General features: G+C 47.1%; 1 protein-coding gene across 1 annotated transcript; it reads left to right on the top strand.

The window, feature by feature from the left end:
- Positions 1 to 3,766: 3,766 nt before the first annotated feature.
- LOC309567414 (uncharacterized protein) lies at positions 3,767 to 23,152 on the top strand (the record flags this gene model as incomplete). Its single annotated transcript, XM_082272814.1, has 2 exons — positions 3,767 to 3,785; positions 21,324 to 23,152. 2 exons carry the CDS (start codon positions 3,767 to 3,769, stop codon positions 23,150 to 23,152), a joined length of 1,848 nt encoding a protein of 615 aa, XP_082128940.1.
- Between the last annotated feature and the right edge of the window lie 1,199 nt (positions 23,153 to 24,351).

The raw sequence follows: 24,351 nt of genomic DNA, 5'->3' as shown, positions 1-24,351 counted from the left end.
TTCCTTTAATCTGATGATTGCAATAACAGCTCGCAGATTGTTGGGAGCCTTCCACCACCCCCTGCGGATTTCCACAGACAAAATGATTTGAAGCTTCCCGGAAGGTGACAGTTTTTGTCCATATGTCTGGGAGGCTTCATTGGCATGTAGGTGTCAACTCTATCCTAGAGAATGGTCCTGTCTCTTTCAGATGCTAATAACAGGACATGTGTGTCTGACTGATACTACATACTACAATTCTTAATAACCCAAAATGACACTACATCTACAATTCACTATTTCCACAGATCACTTTATATTTCGCCAATGCAAAGCTACCCTATATCTGACATTAATGTTACACCACTAAATACAAAAACTGTTTGGGTGTATAGATTGATGTTTGAGGATCTGTAGAGCCATTTTTACAAGGACGTCATGATGGAGAATCAGCCGCTCCTCACATCAGCGAGTAAGAGTAGACTTTATTGTAAAGGAGAGAGCAACATGGAGGGTCCACCTAGATCCCCCATCATATGATAAACACATAGAAACAATGTATTCAGTCAGTGTGTGTGTTTCCTACAGATGGATCCAGCAATAGGAACCACCCAGAGAGATGTTCCCTTCCTCTGTATTCCCGAGATTCCACACAGGCCAACAATAAAGAAGAGATAAAAGAGGATGATGATGAGGATTATGTGGTGGAGGAGGCAGAGTTTCGAAAAGGACACAGGAAGCAGTACCGGGACACCATGGTGGAGTCATCCAGTTACAGAAATCCACCAGAGAGATGTCCCCGTCCTCTGTATTCCCGGGATTCCACACAGGAAGATCACACCATCCCTCACCATCAACAGGTAGATGAGAATGAGACTATGGGAAAGTGATCCCAAGCCCTAAGAGATCCAAAAATAAAAAAATAAAAATTATAATAGAAGAATGTTAATATTATTTCTGCCATTTTGTTGGTTTAGGATGAAGATCTGATAAATGTACAAATTGAGGTTATAAAGGAAAAGACGTATGTGAGGGGTGATCAGCAGTTTACAGAGGTTGTTGGGATGATGGACGCAGTTAAAAAGGAAGAAACGTCTCCAGCTATCAGCTTGGGTAATTATGCAAACATGGTTTAAAGTTTACTTAGTGATGTTTGGTTGGGTGGTATCATTGATCTGGTTAGTTGTCAAAGTTTGGTGTTGTGATTGCACCCAGTTCCACCACAGATCTCTTTTAAACTTTAAAATGCTCGACCAACATATATGACGTCTTGTGCCAGACAAACCAGGCGGAGATACTGTACACCATATGAAAGGTCCATCTATATTCCTCAATATAATGTCATGTTCCAACAAATGAGGAGATACAGAACACCATATGAAAGGTCCATCTCCATTCTTCAATATAACATTATGTTCCCAACAAATGAGGAGGAGATACTGTACACCATATGAAAGGTCCATCTCCATTCCTCAATATAGCGTAATTTTCCCAACAATTGAGGAAAAGATAACGTACACCATATGAACGGTCCATCTTCATTACTCAATTTAATGTCATGTTCCCAACAAATGAGGAGGAGCTACTGTACACCATATGAAAGGTCTATCTCCATTCCTCAATATAATACCATGTACCAACAAATGAGGAGATACTGTACACCATATGAAAGGTCCATCTACTAATCCTCAATATAACGTCATGTTCCCAACAAACGAGGAGGAGATACTGTACACCATATGAAAGGTCAATCTCCAATCCTCAATATAACATCATGTTCCAAACAATAAAATTGTCATAATTTCAATAGCATTTTTACTTAGTGATGTTTGGTTGGGTAAGGTTGTATCATTGATCCATGTCAGATCTCTTTTTTTTTTTCAATGCTTTTATTTATATGAAAGACAACTTCCAGGCATAATAAACAGTAACATTCCTTATAGAACATATGCTGAGACAGTGTATAACAACATTGAAGACGATTCAGTCATAAGGTTGAGATCTACATCAGTCGTAGAATAAGAGGTGTTCTACAATTCCTCTAATGGGAGGAGTTATGCAGGACTAGAAAGTAGAAAGTACCCGGAGTTGTCCGTTCCAGTTTCACATAACGTATAGAAGAAGAAGTAGTAAAGTGAATAAGTAGTGGAAAGAGAGAGGGAGGTAGAAGAAACCTAGAGAGAGGCAGAAGAGGATAAGTAGGTTGGATGAGGGGGAAGGGAAGGAGGGGTGGAGGGGGGGGGGTTAGCATTGATAAAGCTATGGCCCTACATCAGCAATACTTTCCACCAATATTATAGAGCTCCCCAAACTCAACATGAGGTCTCTTTAGTATTGCCACCCTTAATTAAAGAGCAGCCTTCATGAGATGGGACAAATATATTCCATTGACTCCAGGTTTTGGTATATAATTCGTGTTGGGGACGTGTCAAGAGAAAAAGGTTTTCCATTCTATTTATTTCTTCGACCTTTTTGAGCCACATGCCAACAGTCAGGGCCTGTGGGTTTTTCCATTTAAGAGGGATGCACATTTTAGAAGCATTTAGAAGGTGACAAATTACAGAATTTTTATAGGTCTGGGCCGGGATGTTAAAGGCATGGAGAAGGAAGAGAGCAGGGTCATTGGGGAGCGGTCGGTTTATAAACCTCTGAGACATTTCACGTACGGTCTTCCAGAACTCCGCTAGTTTAGGACATGACTAAAAATCATGTAGGAGTATCCCCCGACCCTTCCTGGCATCTCCAGCACTGATCAGTGAGTGTGGTGAAGAACTTGCTCAACCTTGACGGCGCGCGGTACCACCTTGTTAGGAGTTTGAAGTTGGTTTGTTGTATTTACGTGCAGATGGATGATGTAAATGTAAATGGAATGATGTGATTTTGTTGGTCTGGATTAAAGTTACAGTCTAAATCCCGTTCCCTCTTAGCTAAGAATGGGCGTTGGTAAGTCCCCTGGGGTGTGATCAGTAATGCATAGGTCATGGATAATACCTGTGTTAGTATTCTGTCTTGAGATCAATGTTCTTCAAAGGGTGTAAGTTGTGTGTTGCGTTCACTGGGAGGTGGCAATGAGTTTAAGAAATTATGGAGTCGCAATGCCCTCCAGAAATCTAGATGGTAGGGTCCCGAGAAGTCCATGAGGTCTTTGAGTGCAGGCCAACTAGATGATGTTGAAAAATGGGACGCTTGGAAATAGTCTGACACCATCAAGGTCCTGAATGTTTTATCTTGGTAGCCCAGGGTAAACTGGGGATTCCCCAGTATGGGTGTCAGTGGCGAGTGCGTTGGGGAAAGGTAAAGTTGTGTGAATAACATAGAGCAGGTTCTTATCATGTGACCTATGAGGGGATGGCGTCTTATGGAGTCTGGTAGTAAATGGTGGCACGAAGAAGCTCTATGGAGGGGTATGTCGCATTGGGCCAGTTCTAGTCTGGGCCAAAGCTTCGCTTCACCATGACGACACCAGTCTGAGTCTCCCCCATTATGTAGCCTGATAGTACTTGCATAAGTCCGGCACTGCCAGTCCACCTAGTCGTTTAGGAAGCAAGAGCAGTCTCCTACATAGCCCAGGTCGCTTATGTGCCCAGATAAAATCCACTAGTAGGGTGTCATCTTTAAAGTAATGTGAAGAAATGAATATTGGAAGTGCTTGAAAGAGGTATAGGAACTTAGGCAGTATGCACATTTTAATAATGTTGCATCTTCCAAACCATGAATGGAGACCAGAATTCAATTTATCTTTTAAAATGTGGACTTTGTTTAGGAGGGGAGAATGTTGAGCGTGAAGATGGGTGAAAATTTGAGTGGTATGAGAGTGCCAAGGTATTTCAGCGCTGAGTTCGTCCATTTAGCCTAAAGTTGGTGGAAGAGGGGGTTTGATAAGCCTACTCCCATAGCTTCAGATTTAGTAAAGATGATATTTAGATTTGACAGAGTGCCATATGCCTCAAACATGTGAAAAAAGATTCGGTAGAGAAATTATGGGATTTATGAGGGAAAATAATATGTCATCTGGATACGCTAAAATTTTCTGCTGGGTCGCCCCAACAGTCATGCCTTAAATATCCGGGTGGAGGCGTATTCTACATAAAAAGGATTCTAGTGATAATGCGAAGTGTAAAGGTGACAGAGGGCACCCCTGTCTTGTCCCATTCCTAATTGTGAAGTAGTCCTATAAGACACCGTTTGCCTTAACCTGGGCGGCAGGGGCAGAATAGATCTGTGAGATCCAATTTAGCATGGTGTCGCCGATGCCCACATGTCGAAGTACTGCAAACATAAAATGCCGATATACTCAATCAAAGGCCTTCTCTGTGTCTGTGCTTAGGAGGACACAGGGTGTGCGGGTCTTGGTGGCTACATGTAGGAGGTTGAGGACTATGGTTGTGTTATTTTATGCCTCACATGTAGGCACAAATCCAACTTGATCCAAATGGATCAGTTGCGTCAGATGTTGTTGGATCTTAGTTGCTAGGATTTTGGTGAACAGTTTAAGATCGACATTTAGCAAGGAAATGGGTCGGTAGCTACTACAGGAGGTGAGATCTTTTTCCCTCTTTAGGGATGACTGAAATGTGAGCTTGGAAAGTCTCCTTGGGGATATATGTCCCAGAGCCCCATGTATTAAACATGTCAGCCATAAACTGTCCAAGTGACGGCAAGAGTGTTTTATAATATTGGATGGTAAACCCATCCTGTCTTGGGGCCTTCCCTATTTTAGAACCACCTATGGCCTGTTTTAGTTCAGCCAAGGTGATGGGATTCTCTAGGGATTTACTGTCAGTGTTGGACAACCAGGGTATCCAGAAAGAGAGCAGGTATTCCTCTGTATGGGTCTGTTGGGGGTTGGGGTTTGTAAGTTATAGAGCGAGGCACAGAAGAATTTAAATTCTTGTGTGATATGTCTAGGTAACGTGGCTTTTTGACCTGTGCGGGAGATAATAGTTTTTTTCTTGGAGGGATCTAGCCAATAGTCTGCCACATTTATTTCCCGACTCATATGACATTTTACAACAAATTTACATGCCTGCCTTAGCTTTGTAAAGTAAAAGGTCATTAATTTGCTTACGTAGAGTCATAAGGTCTACCTCTGAGGATAGTGACAGAGCGTGTTTGTGATGGGACTCCAACGCATGTAAAGCTTGGAGTAAGGAGTCTAGTTGTGCTGTACGCTGTTTTTTGATCCAGGAGCCATGCTTTATGAGCACCCCATGAATCACTGCCTTGTGTGCCTCCAAAATGATTCCAGGGTCAGTATCTGCAATGGTGTTAGTCTGAAAGAAATGGTCTAATTCTCTACATCTGTCAAAACAGTCTCATCTTGGAGTAGGCTTTCATTTAGTCTCCAAATTTGGGTTCTGGACCTTCGAAAGTCTGCTAGTGCGTAAGAAAGTATAACAGGGGCATGGTCGGACCATGTAATAGAACCCAGAGGTGGGGGACTTGAGTCACATGACTTGACTTAAGTCAGACTTAAGTCACCAGTTTGAGGACTTGAGACTTGCTTGACTAAAATTAATAAAAGACTGGATTTGACTTTGACTTGGTATTCATGACTTGATACTTGATTTTGACTTGAGACATATGACTCAAAATGACTTTACTTTTTTAAGTTATTAAATATTTGCATTTTCTCAAGATGTTTTAAAGCAAAATTAATGTGCCTGTTATGTTTCTGACACCACAGTCACTTAAAACACCTCAGTGTGTTCTGATTTTTAGGACACTGGCTGTTTAACAATGGAAATACTTAACATGTTTTTAGTGAGTGTGGTGTTGAAACATGACCGGACGAAGGATTTTGAGCTGTTTAGGCATTCAAAGTGTTTCTTTTAATGCCAAGAAAAAAGCACTACCGTATATACTCGAGTATAAGCCGAGTTTTTCAGCATGTTTTTTTCATGCGGAAAATGCCCCCCTTGGCTTATACTCGAGTCACTGGCTTCACTGTGTTTTTTAAAATGGCGCCGCTCGGCACCAACGTGTCACTGTGCATGTGCGGCATGCCCGAGCATCGGCGGCGCATTTGCGGTGACTTAGTATTGGCGCCGGGCGGCACGATTTTTAAATCGAAAGCGGCTCACCGACAGGTAAGTGAGACTCCTCCACAGCCCCTGCATTTCCTCATGCAGTGCTGCAGGCATGGTACAGGACATTCTCCTGTACCATGCCCGCAGCACTGCATCTCCTGTGCCATGCCTGTACATACTGTGCCATGCCTGTACTTACTATGCCATGCCTATACCTACTGTGCCATGCCTATACCTACTGTGCCATGCTTGTACATACTGTGCCATGCCTGTACATACTGTGCAATGCCTGTACATACTGTACCATGCCTGTACTTACTGTGCCATGCTGATACCATCACCTGTACCATGACCTGTGCCATGCCTGTACCATGACCTGTGCCCTGACCTGTGCCATGCCCTTACCATGACCTGTGCAATGCCTATACTATGAACTGTACCATGGCCCCAGCCCCTGTTTTGTGTCTTGTAGTGGTCCAGTAGCAGCTGCATTTCCCATCCTAGGCTTATACTCGAGTCAATAAGTTTTCCCACTTTTTTTGTGGTAAAATTAGGGGTCTTGGCTTATATTCGGGCGGCTTATACTCGAGTATATACGGTAAGCAGTTTTGTTAATGTTGAAAATAAAACAAAACCTTTCCTGACCACTGACTTTTAACTAATTTAAAGGTGAAAATTGGGGTAGATCAGTATTTTGACTTGATTTGTGACTTGACCAAAATAAATGACTTGACTTGACTTGCTTGACTCCTAGCAGGGACTCGACTTGACTTGCTTGCTTTTCTCCACAGTAACTTGGGACTTGCTTGAGACTTGAAGGTTAAGACTTGAGACTTGCTTGTGACTATCCCATGTCTGATAGAACCTATTAAAGACTCACGTGTAATTTACAATGCGGCATCAAGAAATAGTCTATACGAGAGTATAGTTGGTGAGGTGAGGTGAGGAATAGAAAGAATAGTCACGTTCTCCGGGATGCATCAGGCGCCAAACATTTATCAATTGTGCACTATGGATGGACTTTGCAATACGTTTGCGGATGCCAGGGGGGAACAGAGGAGGATCCCAGAGATGTATCCTCTGAAGGAATCAAAGGGATATTAAAATCTCCCCAAATAATTAGTTGACCCTCAGAGAACTCCAGGAGCTTCTCCATAACTCTAGTAATGAACTCATCCTGCTGGCTGTTGGGAGCATAATAGGTGGTCAAAGTCACTCTGGCGTCACCAACATCGCTCTTCAGAAACAGAAATCGGCCATTGGGGTCTTTTAGAATATGCGCGCAGTGTCCATGGTACCGTACTAGAAAAAATGATAGAGGCTCTTTTTGATTTAGCCTCCGGGCTAGTAGAGTGGTAGGCCAAGGGGAAAAACCGGTTCTTAAAAAGTGGAAGCTTGTCATCCCTGAAGTGGGTCTCCTGTACAAAGGTGATATTAATTTTAGATCGTTTAAATCGTTCAACAAAATTTGCCTCTTTTCTGGGACGTTAAGTCCCTTAGCATTGATAGAGAGGATCCTGATGTTATCCATGTGTTAAGAAGGGCGAGGGGAAGGTTGGGAAGTGAGGTTAGGAAGAGGGAGGGGAGGGTATGAAGAGACTGGAGATAAAAAGAGGGGAGACAAAGATGGTATGAGAGAGAAAGAAAGGAAAGTCAGACAAGCAAAGAATATGAGAGAGTGAAAGAGAAGGGGGCAATCCCACAGAGAGAGGCCTCAATTTACTAAGAGATAGCAAAAAAACTGCTAAGACGCTCACCAGCAAGGAGCCGGATGAATGAGCGTGTGCCCATGTGGGGTTGTGGTTGGAAAGAGCCAAGGGACGGGCCCCGACACTAACCCCCCCAGCCCGGTGTTCCGTGAAAAAACCATACCCGTGAGAAAACCATACCCTCGTCACTTCCGGAGGGTATGGATTTCTGACGGTACTTTAACTTGCGGCGGTTACATTATAACAGCTCCTCTGCATCATGGCTCATGTCCGCTCCTTCCCCTGTCACTTCCCTGATCTCCGTTAATAAATATAAAAGCGGATCACGGAGCACAGATACACCCGCCGCCGCTTTCATATTTATTAGGGGAGATCAGGGAAGTGACAGGGAGAGGAGAGGAGATGATTGATGTTGCAGCAGAACTGTTTTAATGTTACCGCCGCAAGTATTAGTGCGGTTAACATATCATACCCTCCGAGCATGCGCACTTGTTAACTTCTTTCTTGTTCATTCACGTCTCCGGGGCTCTGAGCATGCGCTCTGCTGCGCTGCTCTGCTGTTTCAGACCGGAAGTGACGAGGGGTATGGTTTCTTCACGGGGTATGGTTTTTTAACGTTACACCGGCATCCTTCTTGAATAAATTATATAAATGAAAGGTATATAATGTGTAGCACTGCCCCCTAGAGGACTGCTGAATTTTAAGACTTTAAGGATTCCTTTGGGTTACCTGTAGACATGGCTACCCAGAATGCAGCAGGAAATCCCACACATGGGCAGTACTATGCTTTAGGCATAGTACAGGTTGCTATAGAGATGTCGGCTCAGGAGGAAGTTGCCACCCTCTATATCTCTTCCCCTCCTCCTGGAAGACACAAGAGAGAGAGAGAGTCAGATAGAAACACACTGCCAGCTCTTATGGTTAAGAAAGCTCTTGTCTGGCTGATGGGGAACTTTAATGTAACAGATGGATGGCAGCACTATGAATGGGGGCAGCATGGTTATTGTGGCAGCAACGCTGTGATGGAACCCTTTGATTTGGGGCAGCATTGTGGAAGTATGGCTGGATCGATGTAACACAGTGATGGGGGCAGGACAGTGATGGGGTCTGCAATGTGCATTGATGGATGGATGTCACACTTTTATGGGGTCAGCACTGTTGATGGATGGATGCATGTCACACTGTTATGGGGTCAGCACTGTGATGGGGTAAGCACTGTTGATGGATGGATGTCACACTGTAATGGGGTCAGCGCTGGGCATGGATGGATGGATGCATTTCACACTGTTATGGGGTCAGCACTTTGCATGGATGGATGCATGTCACACTGTTATGGGGTCAGCACTTTGCATGGATGGATGCATGTCACACTGTTATGGGGTCAGCACTTTGCATGGATGGATGGATGTCACACTGTTATGGGGTCAGCACTGTGATGGGGTCAGCACTGTTGATGGATGGATGTCACACTGTAATGGGGTCAGCATTGTGCATTCGTGCATGGATGGATGCATTTCACACTGTTATGGGGTCAGCACTTTGCATGGATGGATGGATGCATGTCACACTTTTATGGGGTCAGTGCTTTGCATGGATGGATGGATGCATGTCACACTGTTATGGGGTCAGCACTGTGATGGGGTCAGCACTGTTGATGGATGGATGTCACACTGTAATGAGGTCAGCACTGTGCATGCATGTATGGATGGATGCATGTCACACTGTTATGGGGTCAGCACTTTGCATGGATGGATGGATGCATTTCACACTGTTATGGGGTCAGCACTTTGCATGGATGGATGGATGCATGTCACACTGTTATGGGGTCAGCACTTTGCATGGATGGATGCATGTCACACTGTTATGGGGTCAGCACTGTGATGGGGTCAGCACTGTTGATGGATGGAAGTCACACTGTAATGGGGTCAGCACATGGTATGTGTGTGTATATATATATATATATATATATATATATATATATATATATATTATTTTTTTTGTGTAATATAGAGGAAGATTTTGAAGATATATATTAATTATTTGATAGCGTATTAAAAATGATGTAAGGTGAGCTATTATGGCTGTCATTCAAAATCTGTAATTTTTAAAAAGTATAATAAAAGTGTATATTTAAAAAAATTGCAATAAAAGTGCCCCCATCAGAGTTGCCCTCTAATTGCACGGACAAAAATGTTGCCATCACATTGCCCTAAATAGAATATCATCCACCACATTTCACCAATAATAAAGCCCCCATCACAGGTCTGCTTTCACAATGCTGCCATCACATTTCCCCCATCACAGTGCTGCTATGATATTGCCCACCATCACAGTGCGACATACACCCACCCACCCACAGTGATGCCACCAATAGCAGTGCCATCACATCGCTACCCCCTTTACCTTGTGTCCCCGTGCGGTGAGAGTGCCCCTTTACATTGTGTCCCCGTGCGGTGAGAGTGGCCCTTTACATTGTGTCCCTGTGCAGTGAGAGTTCCCCTTTACATTGTGTCCCTGTGCTGTGAGAGTTCCCCTTTACATTGTGTCTCCGTGCGGTGAGAGTGCCCCTTTACATTGTGTCCCCGGGCGGTGAGAGTTCCCCTTTACATTGTGTCCCCGTGCTGTGAGAGTGCCCCTTTACATTGTGTTCCCGTGCGGTGAGAGTGCCCCTTTACATTGTGTCCCTGTGCGGTGAGAGTGCCCCTTTACATTGTGTCCCCTGTGCGGTGAGAGTGCCCCTTTACATTGTGTCCCCTGTTCAGTGAGAGTTCCCCTTTACATTGTGTCCCCTTTGCGGTGAGAATGCCCCTTTAATTTGTCCCCTGTGCGGTGAGAGTTCCCCTTTACATTGTGTCCCCTGCGCAATGAAATTGCCCCTTTAATTTGTCCCCTGTGCGGTGAGAGTTCCCCTTTACATTGTGTCCCCGTGCGGTGAGTGTGCCCCTTTACATTGTGTTCCCGTGCGGTGAGAGTGCCCCTTTACATTGTGTCCCCGTGCGGTGAGAGTGCCCCTTCACATTGTGTCCCCTGTGCGGTGAGAGTGCCCCTTTACATTGTGTCCCCTGTGCGGTGAGAGTTCCCCTTTACATTGTGTCCCCTGTGTGGTGAGAGTGCCCCTTTAATTTGTCCCCTGTGCGGTGAGAGTTCCCCTTTACATTGTGTCCCCTGCGCAATGAAATTGCCCCTTTAATTTGTCCCCTGTGCGGTGAGAGTTCCCCTTTACATTGTGTCCCCGTGCGGTGAGTGTGCCCCTTTACAATGTGTCCCCGTGCAGTGAGAGTGCCACTTTACATTGTGTCCCCGTGCGGTGAGAGTGCCCCTTTACATTGTGTCCCCGTGCGGTGAGAGTGCCCCTTTACATTGTGTCCCCGTGCGGTGAGAGTGCCCCTTTACATTGTGTCCCCTGTGCGGTGAGAGTGCCCATTTACATTGTGTCCCCTGTGCGGTGAGAGTTCCCCTTTACATTGTGTCCCCTGTGCGGTGAGAGTTCCCCTTTACATTGTGTCCCCTGTGCGGTGAGAGTGCCCCTTTAATTTGTCCCCTGTGCGGTGAGAGTTACCCTTTACATTGTGTCCCCTGTGCGATGAGATTGCCCCTTTAATTTGTCCCCTGTGCGGTGAGAGTTCCCCTTTACATTGTGTCCCCTGTGATTTGAGAGTGCCCCTTTACATTGTGTCTCCTGTGCGGTGAGAGTGCCCCTTTACATTGTGTCCCCCGTGCGGTGAGAGTGCCCCTTTACATTGTGTCCCCCGTGCGGTGAGAGTGCCCCTTTACATTGTGTTCCCTGTGCGGTGAGAGTTCCCCTTTACATTGTGTCCCCTGTGCGGTGAGAGTTCCCCTTTAATTTGTCCCCTGTTCGGTGAGAGTGCCCCTTTAATTTGTCCCCTGTGCGGTGAGAGTGCCCCTTTAATTTGTCCCCTGTGCGGTGAGAGTGCCCCTTTAATGTGTCCCCTGTGCAGTGAGAGTGCCCCTTTACATTGTGTCCCCGTGCGGTGAGAGTGCCCCTTTACATTGTGTCCCCGTGCGGTGAGAGTGCCCCTTTACATTGTGTCCCCTGTGCGGTGAGAGTGCCCTTTAATTTGTCCCCTGTGCGGTGAGAGTGCCCCTTTAATGTGTCCCCTGTGCAGTGAGAGTGCCCCTTTACATTGTGTCCCCATGCGGTGAGAGTGCCCCTTTACATTGTGTCCCCGTGCGGTGAGAGTGCCCCTTTACATTGTGTCCCCGTGCTGTGAGAGTTCCCCTTTGCATTGTGTCCCCGTGCTGTGAGAGTTCCCCTTTACATTGTGTCCCCGTGCGGTGAGAGTGCCCCTTTACATTGTGTCCCCGTGCAGTGAGAGTGCCCCTTTACATTGTGTCCCCATGCGGTGAGAGTTCGCCTTTACATTGTGTCCCCGTGCTGTGAGAGTTCCCCTTTACATTGTGTGCCCGTGCGGTGAGAGTGCCCCTTTACATTGTGTCCCCGTGCGGTGAGATTGCCCCTTTACTTTGTGTCCCCTGTGCGGTGAGAGTGCCCCTTTACATTGTGTCCCCTGTGCGGTGAGAGTTCCCCTTTACATTGTGTCCCCTGTGCGGTGAGAGTGCCCCTTTAATTTGTCTCCTGTGCGGTGAGAGTGCCCCTTTACATTGTGTCCCCGTGCGGTGAGAGTGCCCCTTTATATTGTGTCCCCGTGCGGTGAGAGTGCCCCTTTACATTGTGTCCCCTGTGCGGTGAGAGTGCCCCTTTACATTGTGCCCCCTGTGTGGTGAGAGTTCCCCTTTACATTGTGTCCCCTGTGCAGTGAGATTGCCCCTTTAATTTGTCCCCTGTGCGGTGAGAGTTCCCCTTTAATTTGTCCCCTGAGCGGTTAGAGTGCCCCTTTACATTGTGTCCCCTGTGCGGTGAGAGTGCCCCTTTACATTGTGTCCCCTGTGCGGTGAGAGTGCCCCTTTACATTGTGTCCCCGTGCTGTGAGAGTTCCCCTTTACATTGTGTCCCCGTGCTGTGAGAGTTCCCCTTTACATTGTGTCTCCGTGCGGTGAGAGTGCCCCTTTACATTGTGTCCCCGTGCGGTGAGAGTGCCCCTTTACATTGTGTCCCCGTGCGTTGAGATTGCCACTTTACATTGTGTCCCCGTGCGGTGAGAGTTCCCATTTACATTGTGTCCCCGTGCGGTGAGAGTGCCCCTTTACATTGTGTCCCCGTGCGGTGAGAGTGCCCCTTTACATTGTGTCCCCTGTGCGGTGAGAGTGCCCCTTTACATTGTGTCCCCGTGCGGTGAGAGTGCCCCTTTACATTGTGTCCCCTGTGCGGTGAGAGTGCCCCTTTACATTGTGTCCCCTGTGCGGTGAGAGTTCCCCTTTACATTGTGTCCCCTGTGCGGTGAGAGTGCCCCTTTAATTTGTCCCCTGTGCGGTGAGAGTTACCCTTTACATTGTGTCCCCTGTGCGATGAGATTGCCCCTTTACTTTGTCCCCTGTGCGGTGAGAGTTCCCCTTTACATTGTGTCCCCTGTGCGGTGAGAGTGCCCCTTTACATTGTGTCCCCTGTGCGGTGAGAGTGCCCCTTTACATTGTGTCCCCCGTGCGGTGAGAGTTCCCCTTAACTTGTGTCCCCTGTGCGGTGAGAGTTCCCCTTTAATTTATCCCCTGTTTGGTGAGAGTACCCCTTTAATTTGTCCCCTGTGCGGTGAGAGTGCCCCTTTACATTGTGTCCCCGTGCGGTGAGAGTGCCCCTTTACATTGTGTCCCCTGTGCGGTGAGAGTGCCCTTTAATTTGTCCCCTGTGCGGTGAGAGTGCCCCTTTAATGTGTCCCCTGTGCAGTGAGAGTGCCCCTTTACATTGTGTCCCCGTGCGGTGAGAGTGCCCCTTTACATTGTGTCCCCGTGCTGTGAGAGTTCCCTTTTACATTGTGTCCCCGTGCTGTGAGAGTTCCCCTTTACATTGTGTCTCCGTGCGGTGAGAGTGCCCCTTTACATTGTGTCCCCTGTGCGGTGAGAGTTCCCCTTTACATTGTGTCCCCTGTGCGGTGAGAGTTCCCCTTTACATTGTGTCCCCTGTGCGGTGAGAGTGCCCATTTAATTTGTCCCCTGTGCGGTGAGAGTTACCCTTTACATTGTGTCCCCTGTGTGATGAGATTGCCCCTTTAATTTGTCCCCTGTGCGGTGAGAGTTCCCCTTTACATTGTGTCCCCTGTGCGGTGAGAGTGCCCCTTTACATTGTGTCTCCTGTGCGGTGAGAGTTCCCCTTTACATTGTGTCCCCTGTGCGGTGAGAGTTCCCCTTTACATTGTGTCCCCTGTGCGGTGAGAGTTCCCCTTTACATTGTGTCCCCTGTGCGGTGAGAGTGCCCATTTAATTTGTCCCCTGTGCGGTGAGAGTTACCCTTTACATTGTGTCCCCTGTGCGATGAGATTGCCCCTTTAATTTGTCCCCTGTGCGGTGAGAGTTCCCCTTTACATTGTGTCCCCGTGCGGTGAGAGTGCCCCTTTACATTGTGTCCCCGTGCGGTGAGAGTGCCCCTTTACATTGTGTCCCCTGTGCGGTGAGAGTGCCCATTTACATTGTGTCCCCTGTGCGGTGAGAGTTCCCCTTTACATTGTGTCCCCTGTGCGGTGAGAGTTCCCCTTTACATTGTGTCCCCTGTGCGGTGAGAGTGCCCCTTTAATTTGTCCCCTGTGCGGTGAGAGTTACCCTTTACATTGTGTCCCCTGTGCGATGAGATTGCCCCTTTAATTTGTCCCCTGTGCGGTGAGAGTTCCCCTTTACATTGTGTCCCCTGTGATTTGAGAGTGCCCCTTTACATTGTGTCTCCTGTGCGGTGAGAGTGCCCCTTTACATTGTGTCCCCCGTGCGGTGAGAGTGCCCCTTTACATTGTGTCCCCCGTGCGGTGAGAGTGCCCCTTTACATTGTGTTCCCTGTGCGGTGAGAGTTCCCCTTTACATTGTGTCCCCTGTGCGGTGAGAGTTCCCCTTTAATTTGTCCCCTGTTCGGTGAGAGTGCCCCTTTAATTTGTCCCCTGTGCGGTGAGAGTGCCCCTTTAATTTGTCCCCTGTGCGGTGAGAGTGCCCCTTTAATGTGTCCCCTGTGCAGTGAGAGTGCCCCTTTACATTGTGTCCCCGTGCGGTGAGAGTGCCCCTTTACATTGTGTCCCCGTGCGGTGAGAGTGCCCCTTTACATTGTGTCCCCTGTGCGGTGAGAGTGCCCTTTAATTTGTCCCCTGTGCGGTGAGAGTGCCCCTTTAATGTGTCCCCTGTGCAGTGAGAGTGCCCCTTTACATTGTGTCCCCATGCGGTGAGAGTGCCCCTTTACATTGTGTCCCCGTGCGGTGAGAGTGCCCCTTTACATTGTGTCCCCGTGCTGTGAGAGTTCCCCTTTGCATTGTGTCCCCGTGCTGTGAGAGTTCCCCTTTACATTGTGTCCCCGTGCGGTGAGAGTGCCCCTTTACATTGTGTCCCCGTGCAGTGAGAGTGCCCCTTTACATTGTGTCCCCATGCGGTGAGAGTTCGCCTTTACATTGTGTCCCCGTGCTGTGAGAGTTCCCCTTTACATTGTGTGCCCGTGCGGTGAGAGTGCCCCTTTACATTGTGTCCCCGTGCGGTGAGATTGCCCCTTTACTTTGTGTCCCCTGTGCGGTGAGAGTGCCCCTTTACATTGTGTCCCCTGTGCGGTGAGAGTTCCCCTTTACATTGTGTCCCCTGTGCGGTGAGAGTGCCCCTTTAATTTGTCTCCTGTGCGGTGAGAGTGCCCCTTTACATTGTGTCCCCGTGCGGTGAGAGTGCCCCTTTATATTGTGTCCCCGTGCGGTGAGAGTGCCCCTTTACATTGTGTCCCCTGTGCGGTGAGAGTGCCCCTTTACATTGTGCCCCCTGTGTGGTGAGAGTTCCCCTTTACATTGTGTCCCCTGTGCAGTGAGATTGCCCCTTTAATTTGTCCCCTGTGCGGTGAGAGTTCCCCTTTAATTTGTCCCCTGAGCGGTTAGAGTGCCCCTTTACATTGTGTCCCCTGTGCGGTGAGAGTGCCCCTTTACATTGTGTCCCCTGTGCGGTGAGAGTGCCCCTTTACATTGTGTCCCCGTGCTGTGAGAGTTCCCCTTTACATTGTGTCCCCGTGCTGTGAGAGTTCCCCTTTACATTGTGTCTCCGTGCGGTGAGAGTGCCCCTTTACATTGTGTCCCCGTGCGGTGAGAGTGCCCCTTTACATTGTGTCCCCGTGCGTTGAGATTGCCACTTTACATTGTGTCCCCGTGCGGTGAGAGTTCCCATTTACATTGTGTCCCCGTGCGGTGAGAGTGCCCCTTTACATTGTGTCCCCGTGCGGTGAGAGTGCCCCTTTACATTGTGTCCCCTGTGCGGTGAGAGTGCCCCTTTACATTGTGTCCCCGTGCGGTGAGAGTGCCCCTTTACATTGTGTCCCCTGTGCGGTGAGAGTGCCCCTTTACATTGTGTCCCCTGTGCGGTGAGAGTTCCCCTTTACATTGTGTCCCCTGTGCGGTGAGAGTGCCCCTTTAATTTGTCCCCTGTGCGGTGAGAGTTACCCTTTACATTGTGTCCCCTGTGCGATGAGATTGCCCCTTTACTTTGTCCCCTGTGCGGTGAGAGTTCCCCTTTACATTGTGTCCCCTGTGCGGTGAGAGTGCCCCTTTACATTGTGTCCCCTGTGCGGTGAGAGTGCCCCTTTACATTGTGTCCCCCGTGCGGTGAGAGTTCCCCTTAACTTGTGTCCCCTGTGCGGTGAGAGTTCCCCTTTAATTTATCCCCTGTTTGGTGAGAGTACCCCTTTAATTTGTCCCCTGTGCGGTGAGAGTGCCCCTTTACATTGTGTCCCCGTGCGGTGAGAGTGCCCCTTTACATTGTGTCCCCTGTGCGGTGAGAGTGCCCTTTAATTTGTCCCCTGTGCGGTGAGAGTGCCCCTTTAATGTGTCCCCTGTGCAGTGAGAGTGCCCCTTTACATTGTGTCCCCGTGCGGTGAGAGTGCCCCTTTACATTGTGTCCCCGTGCTGTGAGAGTTCCCTTTTACATTGTGTCCCCGTGCTGTGAGAGTTCCCCTTTACATTGTGTCTCCGTGCGGTGAGAGTGCCCCTTTACATTGTGTCCCCTGTGCGGTGAGAGTTCCCCTTTACATTGTGTCCCCTGTGCGGTGAGAGTTCCCCTTTACATTGTGTCCCCTGTGCGGTGAGAGTGCCCATTTAATTTGTCCCCTGTGCGGTGAGAGTTACCCTTTACATTGTGTCCCCTGTGTGATGAGATTGCCCCTTTAATTTGTCCCCTGTGCGGTGAGAGTTCCCCTTTACATTGTGTCCCCTGTGCGGTGAGAGTGCCCCTTTACATTGTGTCTCCTGTGCGGTGAGAGTTCCCCTTTACATTGTGTCCCCTGTGCGGTGAGAGTTCCCCTTTACATTGTGTCCCCTGTGCGGTGAGAGTTCCCCTTTACATTGTGTCCCCTGTGCGGTGAGAGTGCCCATTTAATTTGTCCCCTGTGCGGTGAGAGTTACCCTTTACATTGTGTCCCCTGTGCGATGAGATTGCCCCTTTAATTTGTCCCCTGTGCGGTGAGAGTTCCCCTTTACATTGTGTCCCCTGTGCGGTGAGAGTGCCCCTTTACATTGTGTCTCCTGTGCGGTGAGAGTGCCCCTTTACATTGTGTCCCCCGTGCGGTGAGAGTTCCCCTTTACATTGTGTTCCCTGTGCGGTGAGAGTTCCCCTTTACCTTGTGTCCCCTGTGCGGTGAGAGTTCCCCTTTAATTTGTCCCCTGTTTGGTGAGAGTGCCCCTTTAATTTGTCCCCTGTGCGGTGAGAGTGCCCCTTTAATTTGTCCCCTGTGCAGTGAGAGTGCCCCTTTAATGTGTCCCCTGTGCGGTGAGAGTGCCACTTTAATGTCCCCCGAGCTGTGTGACTGCTCTGTAATCAGATAATATTCCTCCATTTCTCACTATGAAAAACACAGAATAAGCCGTTCCGTCCCCATAGAATAGTGCAGAGAGCGAGGCAGAATCTGACATTATATTCTCTCCCCTCTGCTCTCTGACTATCCTTGGATAATACATCGGACACACTGCCCCGCCCCACCCCGCCTCCGCCCCGCCTCCTCTCAGTGAGTTCTAGGGATGTAATGCTTTCAGCCACTGAGAGGAGGCGGGGCGGAGGCGGGGCGGAGGCGGGGCAAAGCACGGACTGAATGTAATACATCCCTGAGCCCTGGAAATCACACGAGATTTCGTCACTAGGCGAATTGCAAGGGCTGCTGGGATACAATGTCCCAGGAGACCTTGCGAATCGCCGAGTGACGTAATCGCCGAAAGCATCAGGACCAGGAAGTGCAGATGAATACAGAAGATAAAAGGTATTTCCTTAACTACTTCCGATCCGTGCTATAGCCGAAGTATGGCTACAGCGCGGACTCGAATTTCTGGGAGGCCGTCTTTAAACGGCCTCCCAGAGACAGGCTCCCCGCGCGCTCCCGCGAGCGCGCATCGGGGAAAATCTGTGTCGGCCGTGTCCCTTGGACACAGCCAATCACAGATTGTGGTAAATGGCCAATCACAGCGGCCATTTACCACATGATTGGCCCATGCAATGAGAGATGATCTCATATGTAAACATATGAGATCATCTCTCATCGCCAGCTCTCCTTCCTCACACAGAGACTGCGTGTGAGGAAGGAGCAGAGCCGATCAGCCGTTCGGGGACACAGAGGAATGTAATCAGGGCACTGATCACCAGTGCCCTGATTACACAAGGTAAATAAAATACACTAAGTTCCCACCATCAGTGCCCACAGTGCCCGCCAACAGTGCCCCCCATCAGTGCCCACAATCAGTGCCTATAGTGCTGCCAGTCAGTGCCCATCAGTGCCTGCTCATCTAGGCACTGATGAGCACTGACTGGCAGCAATATGGGCACTGAGTGTGGGCACTGATGGTGCTGCCCATCAGTGCTCATCAGTGCCACCTCTCAGTGCCCAGCAGTGCCACCTATCAGTGCTCATCAGTGCCGCCTATCAGTGCTCATCAGTGCCGCCTATCAGTGCGGCATATTAGTACCTCCTCATCAGTGCCACCTCATCAGTGCCCATAAGTGCCACCTCATCAGTGCCCATAAGTGCCACTTCATCAGTGCCCATCAGTGCAGCCTATCAGTGCCCATCAGTGCCACCTCATCAGCGCACATCAGTGAAGGAAAAAAATTTATTTAGTTTCAAGATTTACTCGCAGAAAATAAGAAAACGTTTTTTTTTTCAAAATTTTCTGTCTTTTTTCTTTTTTCTTTGTAAGAAATAAAAAACCCAGAGATGATTAAATACCACCAAAAGAAAGCTCTATTTGTGGGAAAAAAAGGATAAAAATTTCATATGGGTACAGTGTAGCATGACCGCGCAATTGTCATTCAAAGCGTGAGAGCGCTGAAAGCTGAAAATTGGCCTGGATAGGAAGGGGGTGAAAGTGCCCGGTAGGCAAGTGGTTAAAAAAAATAAATAAATAGTTTACATTGGTATTAGCATATTTAAAGGGGATTGCATACAGCTCAACTTGCAAAAATGGGTGGAACTCCACTTTAATGAGATGTTGGGGTGGAGTCAGTGGAGGTGGCGAATGGGAACATACAGGATTGACTATACAGTATATGAAGGTTACGATCGCTGTGTCTATGACTGTACAAAGCGGAAATATTGTGTACGGAATGGGATGGACTTTTCTTTCTTTATATTAAAACTTTTTCTGATTTAAAAGAAAAAAACACTCAGAAAAGATGAGTAGGGAAAAATGTCAGTGGCCTCTGTAATGGTATTGTGCGTTGGCACCCTAGTTTGTCAGGCCGCCATTTCGTTCAAACGCTGTCGCAAGCATCCATCTTGTGTTGCGAGCTTAGCTGATAGTGTTGAAAATGGTCATTCTTAACAGCCTCATCCCCCCAACCTTTTGGCAGTGTAATGACCCCCTGGGTCACTGAATGCCAGGTTCCTGCACAGCTGACATTTTTCACACCTTTAATATACACAAGCAGATTGACAGCACAGACATCTCCTCATGCTCTAGAGTGCATTGTTAATCTGAACACAGCATATGGCTCCTAGGTCATTCGAAAATGACAAAGTTAACCACAAAACTTCCTAACTTTATACCCAAGCAAGATATGTCTCTAGAAAGTAGATATTTGGGTGCCACATAAAATACAGAGCGAATTAATATCAAACATTAACACCCTCATGCCTAGGGGAGACAAGCTAGCGATCAGATGCCTTACAGGTCAGAGGTTATTCCAAGATAACCCATGTTTAGTGTCTAAAGATAGGACATTCAAAACCGGACCATAAAATATCGGTTTCAAGCATGTAACCATTTCCTAACTCAAGATATGAGTGCTTTTATTAATCTGTCAAACTGGGAGGTCCCTTAGCAGTTTATAGACTCAGAGCCTATTGGCTAAGTACTTCTGGTGACACCCCCTGGAGGGTCAGAGAAAAAGGACAGGAACTGATAGAGAGCAGTTCTCATCCTACCATCGAAGCCATAACATCGCCCAAGGGCAACCAATCATACCTGTTCAGCTTCTGAAACTAAGGTAATACCAGGACCGTTTTAATGCAAATATTTTCATTCTTTATTCTCATTTTTTCTAAATTGCTGTATTGTGTCTCTATTTCTTTGTAACCCATTTTTCTGTAAATATTTTTATTCGCACCAATTTTAACCTTTCTTATAATTAAACCTTGTTTTAAAAAGTGTTAACTTTGTCTCTAAGCTCTTGAACGCAAACTGACCCAAAGAACCTGTCTCCTGAAAGAACGCTACTGTATAGGCTAACCTATCTGAAACATTCTTGTCTGAGGTGACAGTGTGTGTTACAGACGGTTATTCTAAAGTCATAATTGATATTTGCAAAATCACGAGCGTCCTCTAGGCTCATCATAACGTAGAGGTGGTGGCAGAGAAAGGGTTAATCGTTTAATTAACCCGTGACAATCGCTCTCAGTCTGCTGGCATCTAGATTGTGGTCCCGCAAGTTGGACAATCTGTGTGCAGGGTGCAAATGAGAGTGGCATTGTTATGCAAGTGTTGGCAGGGTGTGAGATTGCTTGGTCTTTGGTCACGAGGTGGATGAGAAGGCTAGGGGTCTGATACCCGCCACCGTCACAGCCTCCACCTGTAAAACCATTCCTGTTTTGGAGGTCGTCTCATTGTTGCCCATCTAGTGCACCTGTTGGTAACAACCCCCTCTGCTATTTGACTGACCAGATGAATATCCCAGGAGTTTCCCTGACTTGATGCTATACTCTGATTATAAAGTGTTGAGCAGTGTATATGAGTGTGGAAAACTCTTGGTAATTTTTCTTGTCTTCTGACAGACGGACTCTGTGGTGGGAATAGAAGGACATCGGAGGAAGATGTGACTACAGAAGATAATGACATGGCATCTTCTCCAGAAGTAAATCCCGTTCCTCATAATATACATGACAGACCTCACCATTGGAGGAGATCATTGGATATGTCTAATTCTCAGGAATCTCCTGATACTTCACAAAGTCCTCTAATATCTTACAGTGCCGACGGGTGCGGAAAATCTCATCTCAGGGAATCTTCTTTATACCATAAAGGGGTTCATACAGGAGAGAATTCATTGTCATGTTCAGAGTGCGGGAAATGTTTTAAATACAAAAAAAGCCTCCTTAGCCATCAGAGAATACACACAGGTGACCTTCCCTATTCATGTTCAGAGTGCGGGAAATGTTTTAGTCACAAAGGACATTTTCTTCAGCACCAGAAAATTCACACAGGGGAGCAACCTTTTTCATGTTCAGAGTGCGGGAAATGTTTTAAATACAAAAAAAGCCTCCTTAGCCATCAAAGAATACACACAGGTGAGCGTCCCTATTCATGTTCAGAGTGCAGGAAATGTTTTATTCAAAAAGATCACCTTCTTCAGCACCAGAGACTTCACACAGGGGAGCATCCCTATTCATGTTCAGAGTGTGGGAAATGTTTTAAATACAAAAAAAGGCTTCTTAGCCATCAGAGAATACACACAGGAGAGCATCCCTATACATGTTCAGAGTGCGGGAAAAGTTTTAATCATAAAGTAAGCCTTCTTATCCATCAGAGAAAACACACAGGTGAGCTTCCCTATTCATGTTCAGAGTGCGGGAAATGTTTTACTGAGAAAGGAAGCCTTCTTAGCCATCAGAGAATACACACAGATGAGCGTCCCTATTCATGTTCAGAGTGCGGTAAATGTTTTAATCAAAAAGGAAACCTTCTTAGCCATCAGAGAATACACACAGGTGAGCGTCCCTATTCATGTTCAGAGTGCGGGAAATGTTTTAATGAGAAAGGAACCCTTCTTAGCCATCAGAGAATACACACAGGTGAGCGTCCCTATTCATGTTCAGAGTGCGGGAAAAGTTTTAATCATAAAGTAAGCCTTCTTAATCATCAGAGAATACACACAGGTGAGCGTCCCTATACATGTTCAGTGTGCAGGAAACGTTTTAATCATAAAGGAAGCCTTCTTATCCATCAGAGAATACACACAGGGGAGCGTCCCTATTCATGTTCGGTGTGTGGGAAATGTTTTACTGAGAAAAAAAGCCTTCTTAGCCATCAGAGAATACACACAGGTGAGCGTCCCTATTCATGTTCCGAGTGCGGGAAATGTTTCAAACATAAAGGAAGCATTCTTATCCATCAGAGAATACACACAGGTGAGCTTCCCTATTCATGTTCAGAGTGCGGGAAATGTTTTACTGAGAAAAGAAGCCTTCTTAGCCATCAGAGAATACACACAGGGGAGCGTCCCTATTCATGTTCAGAGTGCGGTAAAAGTTTTAATCATAAAGTAAGCCTTCTTAGCCATCAGAGAATACACACAGGGGAGCGTCCCTATTCATGTTCAGAGTGCGGTAAAAGTTTTAATCATAAAGTAAGCCTTCTTAGCCATCAGAGAATACACACAGGTGAGCTTCCCTATTCATGTTCAGAGTGCGGGAAATGTTTTACTGAGAAAAGAAGCCTTCTTAGCCATCAAAGCATACACACAGGGGAGTGTCCCTATTCATGTTCAGAGTGCGGGAAATGTTTTACTGAGAAAAGAAGCCTTCTTATCCATCAGAGAATACACACAGGGGAGCGTCCCTTTTCATGTTCAGAGTGCGGGAAATGTTTTACTGAGAAAAGAAGCCTTCTTATCCATCAGAGAATACACACAGGTGAGCGTCCCTATTCATGTTCAGAGTGCGGGAAATGTTTTAATCAGAAAGGAACCCTTCTTTGCCATCAGAGAATACACACAGGGGAGCGTCCCTATTCATGTTCAGAGTGCGGGAAATGTTTTAATGAGAAAGGAACCCTTCTTAGGCATCAGAGAATACACACAGGTGAGCGTCCCTATTCATGTTTAGAGTGTGGGAAATGTTTTACTCATGAAGTAAGCCTTCTTACCCATCAAAAGAATACATGCTGTTGAACGTCCCTATTCATGTGCCAGGTTTGGGAAATGTTTTAATCACAAAAGAAACCTTCTTAGCCATCAGAAAATGCACAGGGGTGAGCTTACCTGTTAATGTTCAGAGTGTGGGAAATGTTTTAATCATAAAGGATACCTTCTTAGCCTTTAGAGAATACAAACGGGTGAGCTTCCCTATTCATGTTCAGAGGGCGGGAAATGTTTTGCGTTCAAATGTTTACTTGTTAGACACCGGAAAGTTCATGCAGGCGAGCGTCTCTAATCTTGTGCAGAGTGCGGGAAATGTTTATCTAAGAAAGAATACCTAGAAACCAGAAAGTTCATATGGGCGAGCGTCCTATTTCATGTTAAGAGTGCAGGAAAGTTTAAAAATAAAGGAAATATAATGAAACATCAGAGTGCACCCCCTGCTGGTACTACGGGAAATGGACGCTGGATTGTAACGGGTGGAATTGTTTAGTCCATAAACAAATGTGAAACCACCACAGTCCACTCGGGGTTGGTTTACACCCGCATCGCCCTCTGACCCGCTGTGGGGTTGGCAGGCAACTGGGAGCCCTTATGTTAACCCTGTAAAGCCCACGCCAGTACGCCGCAACCGTATACATCGGGGCTGTTGCGGTACAACCCCATTCAGTTGAATAGCATTGCCCAATGTGACCGGGAGGTGCGAGGTTTGCAGCAGCCGCAAATTGCAATGCCATGTGTAACCGCCCCATCCGGCTGCCATTTAAGCTTAAGGGGGTGGTAAAATCATGACTCAACTGTCTACCTTTACCGATCCCTCCCCACATGAGACAACAGGTGGGGAACCATGACAATACATGGGGCAACAAGTGAGCAATTAAGACAAAACATGGGGCAACAAGTGAGCAATTAAGACAAAACATGGGGCAACAGGTGGGCAATCCGCACAATACATGGGATAATAAGTGGGCAATCCTGACAATATATGGGCCATAAAACCAATGAAAATGGTCGCACTCCAACAGGTTATAGCGATGATATTTATTGCAGACAGTCAATACGGGATACAGAAAGGTGGACGCGTTTTAACACGTAATATCGTGCTTGTTCCCCATCGTGTGCGCACCTGTTGGTAATACATGGGGGCAACATGGGGCAATACATGGGGCAGCAGACAAACAATTCTGACAATACATTCTTTTTGTGTTCTACGTATAAATATGTATATAGAT

Source organism: Pelophylax lessonae, assembly GCF_965119305.1.
Source record: "Pelophylax lessonae genome assembly, chromosome: 11".
NCBI classification, from domain to species: Eukaryota; Metazoa; Chordata; class Amphibia; order Anura; family Ranidae; genus Pelophylax; species Pelophylax lessonae.
This window is presented reverse-complemented; position numbering and strand designations above follow the sequence as displayed.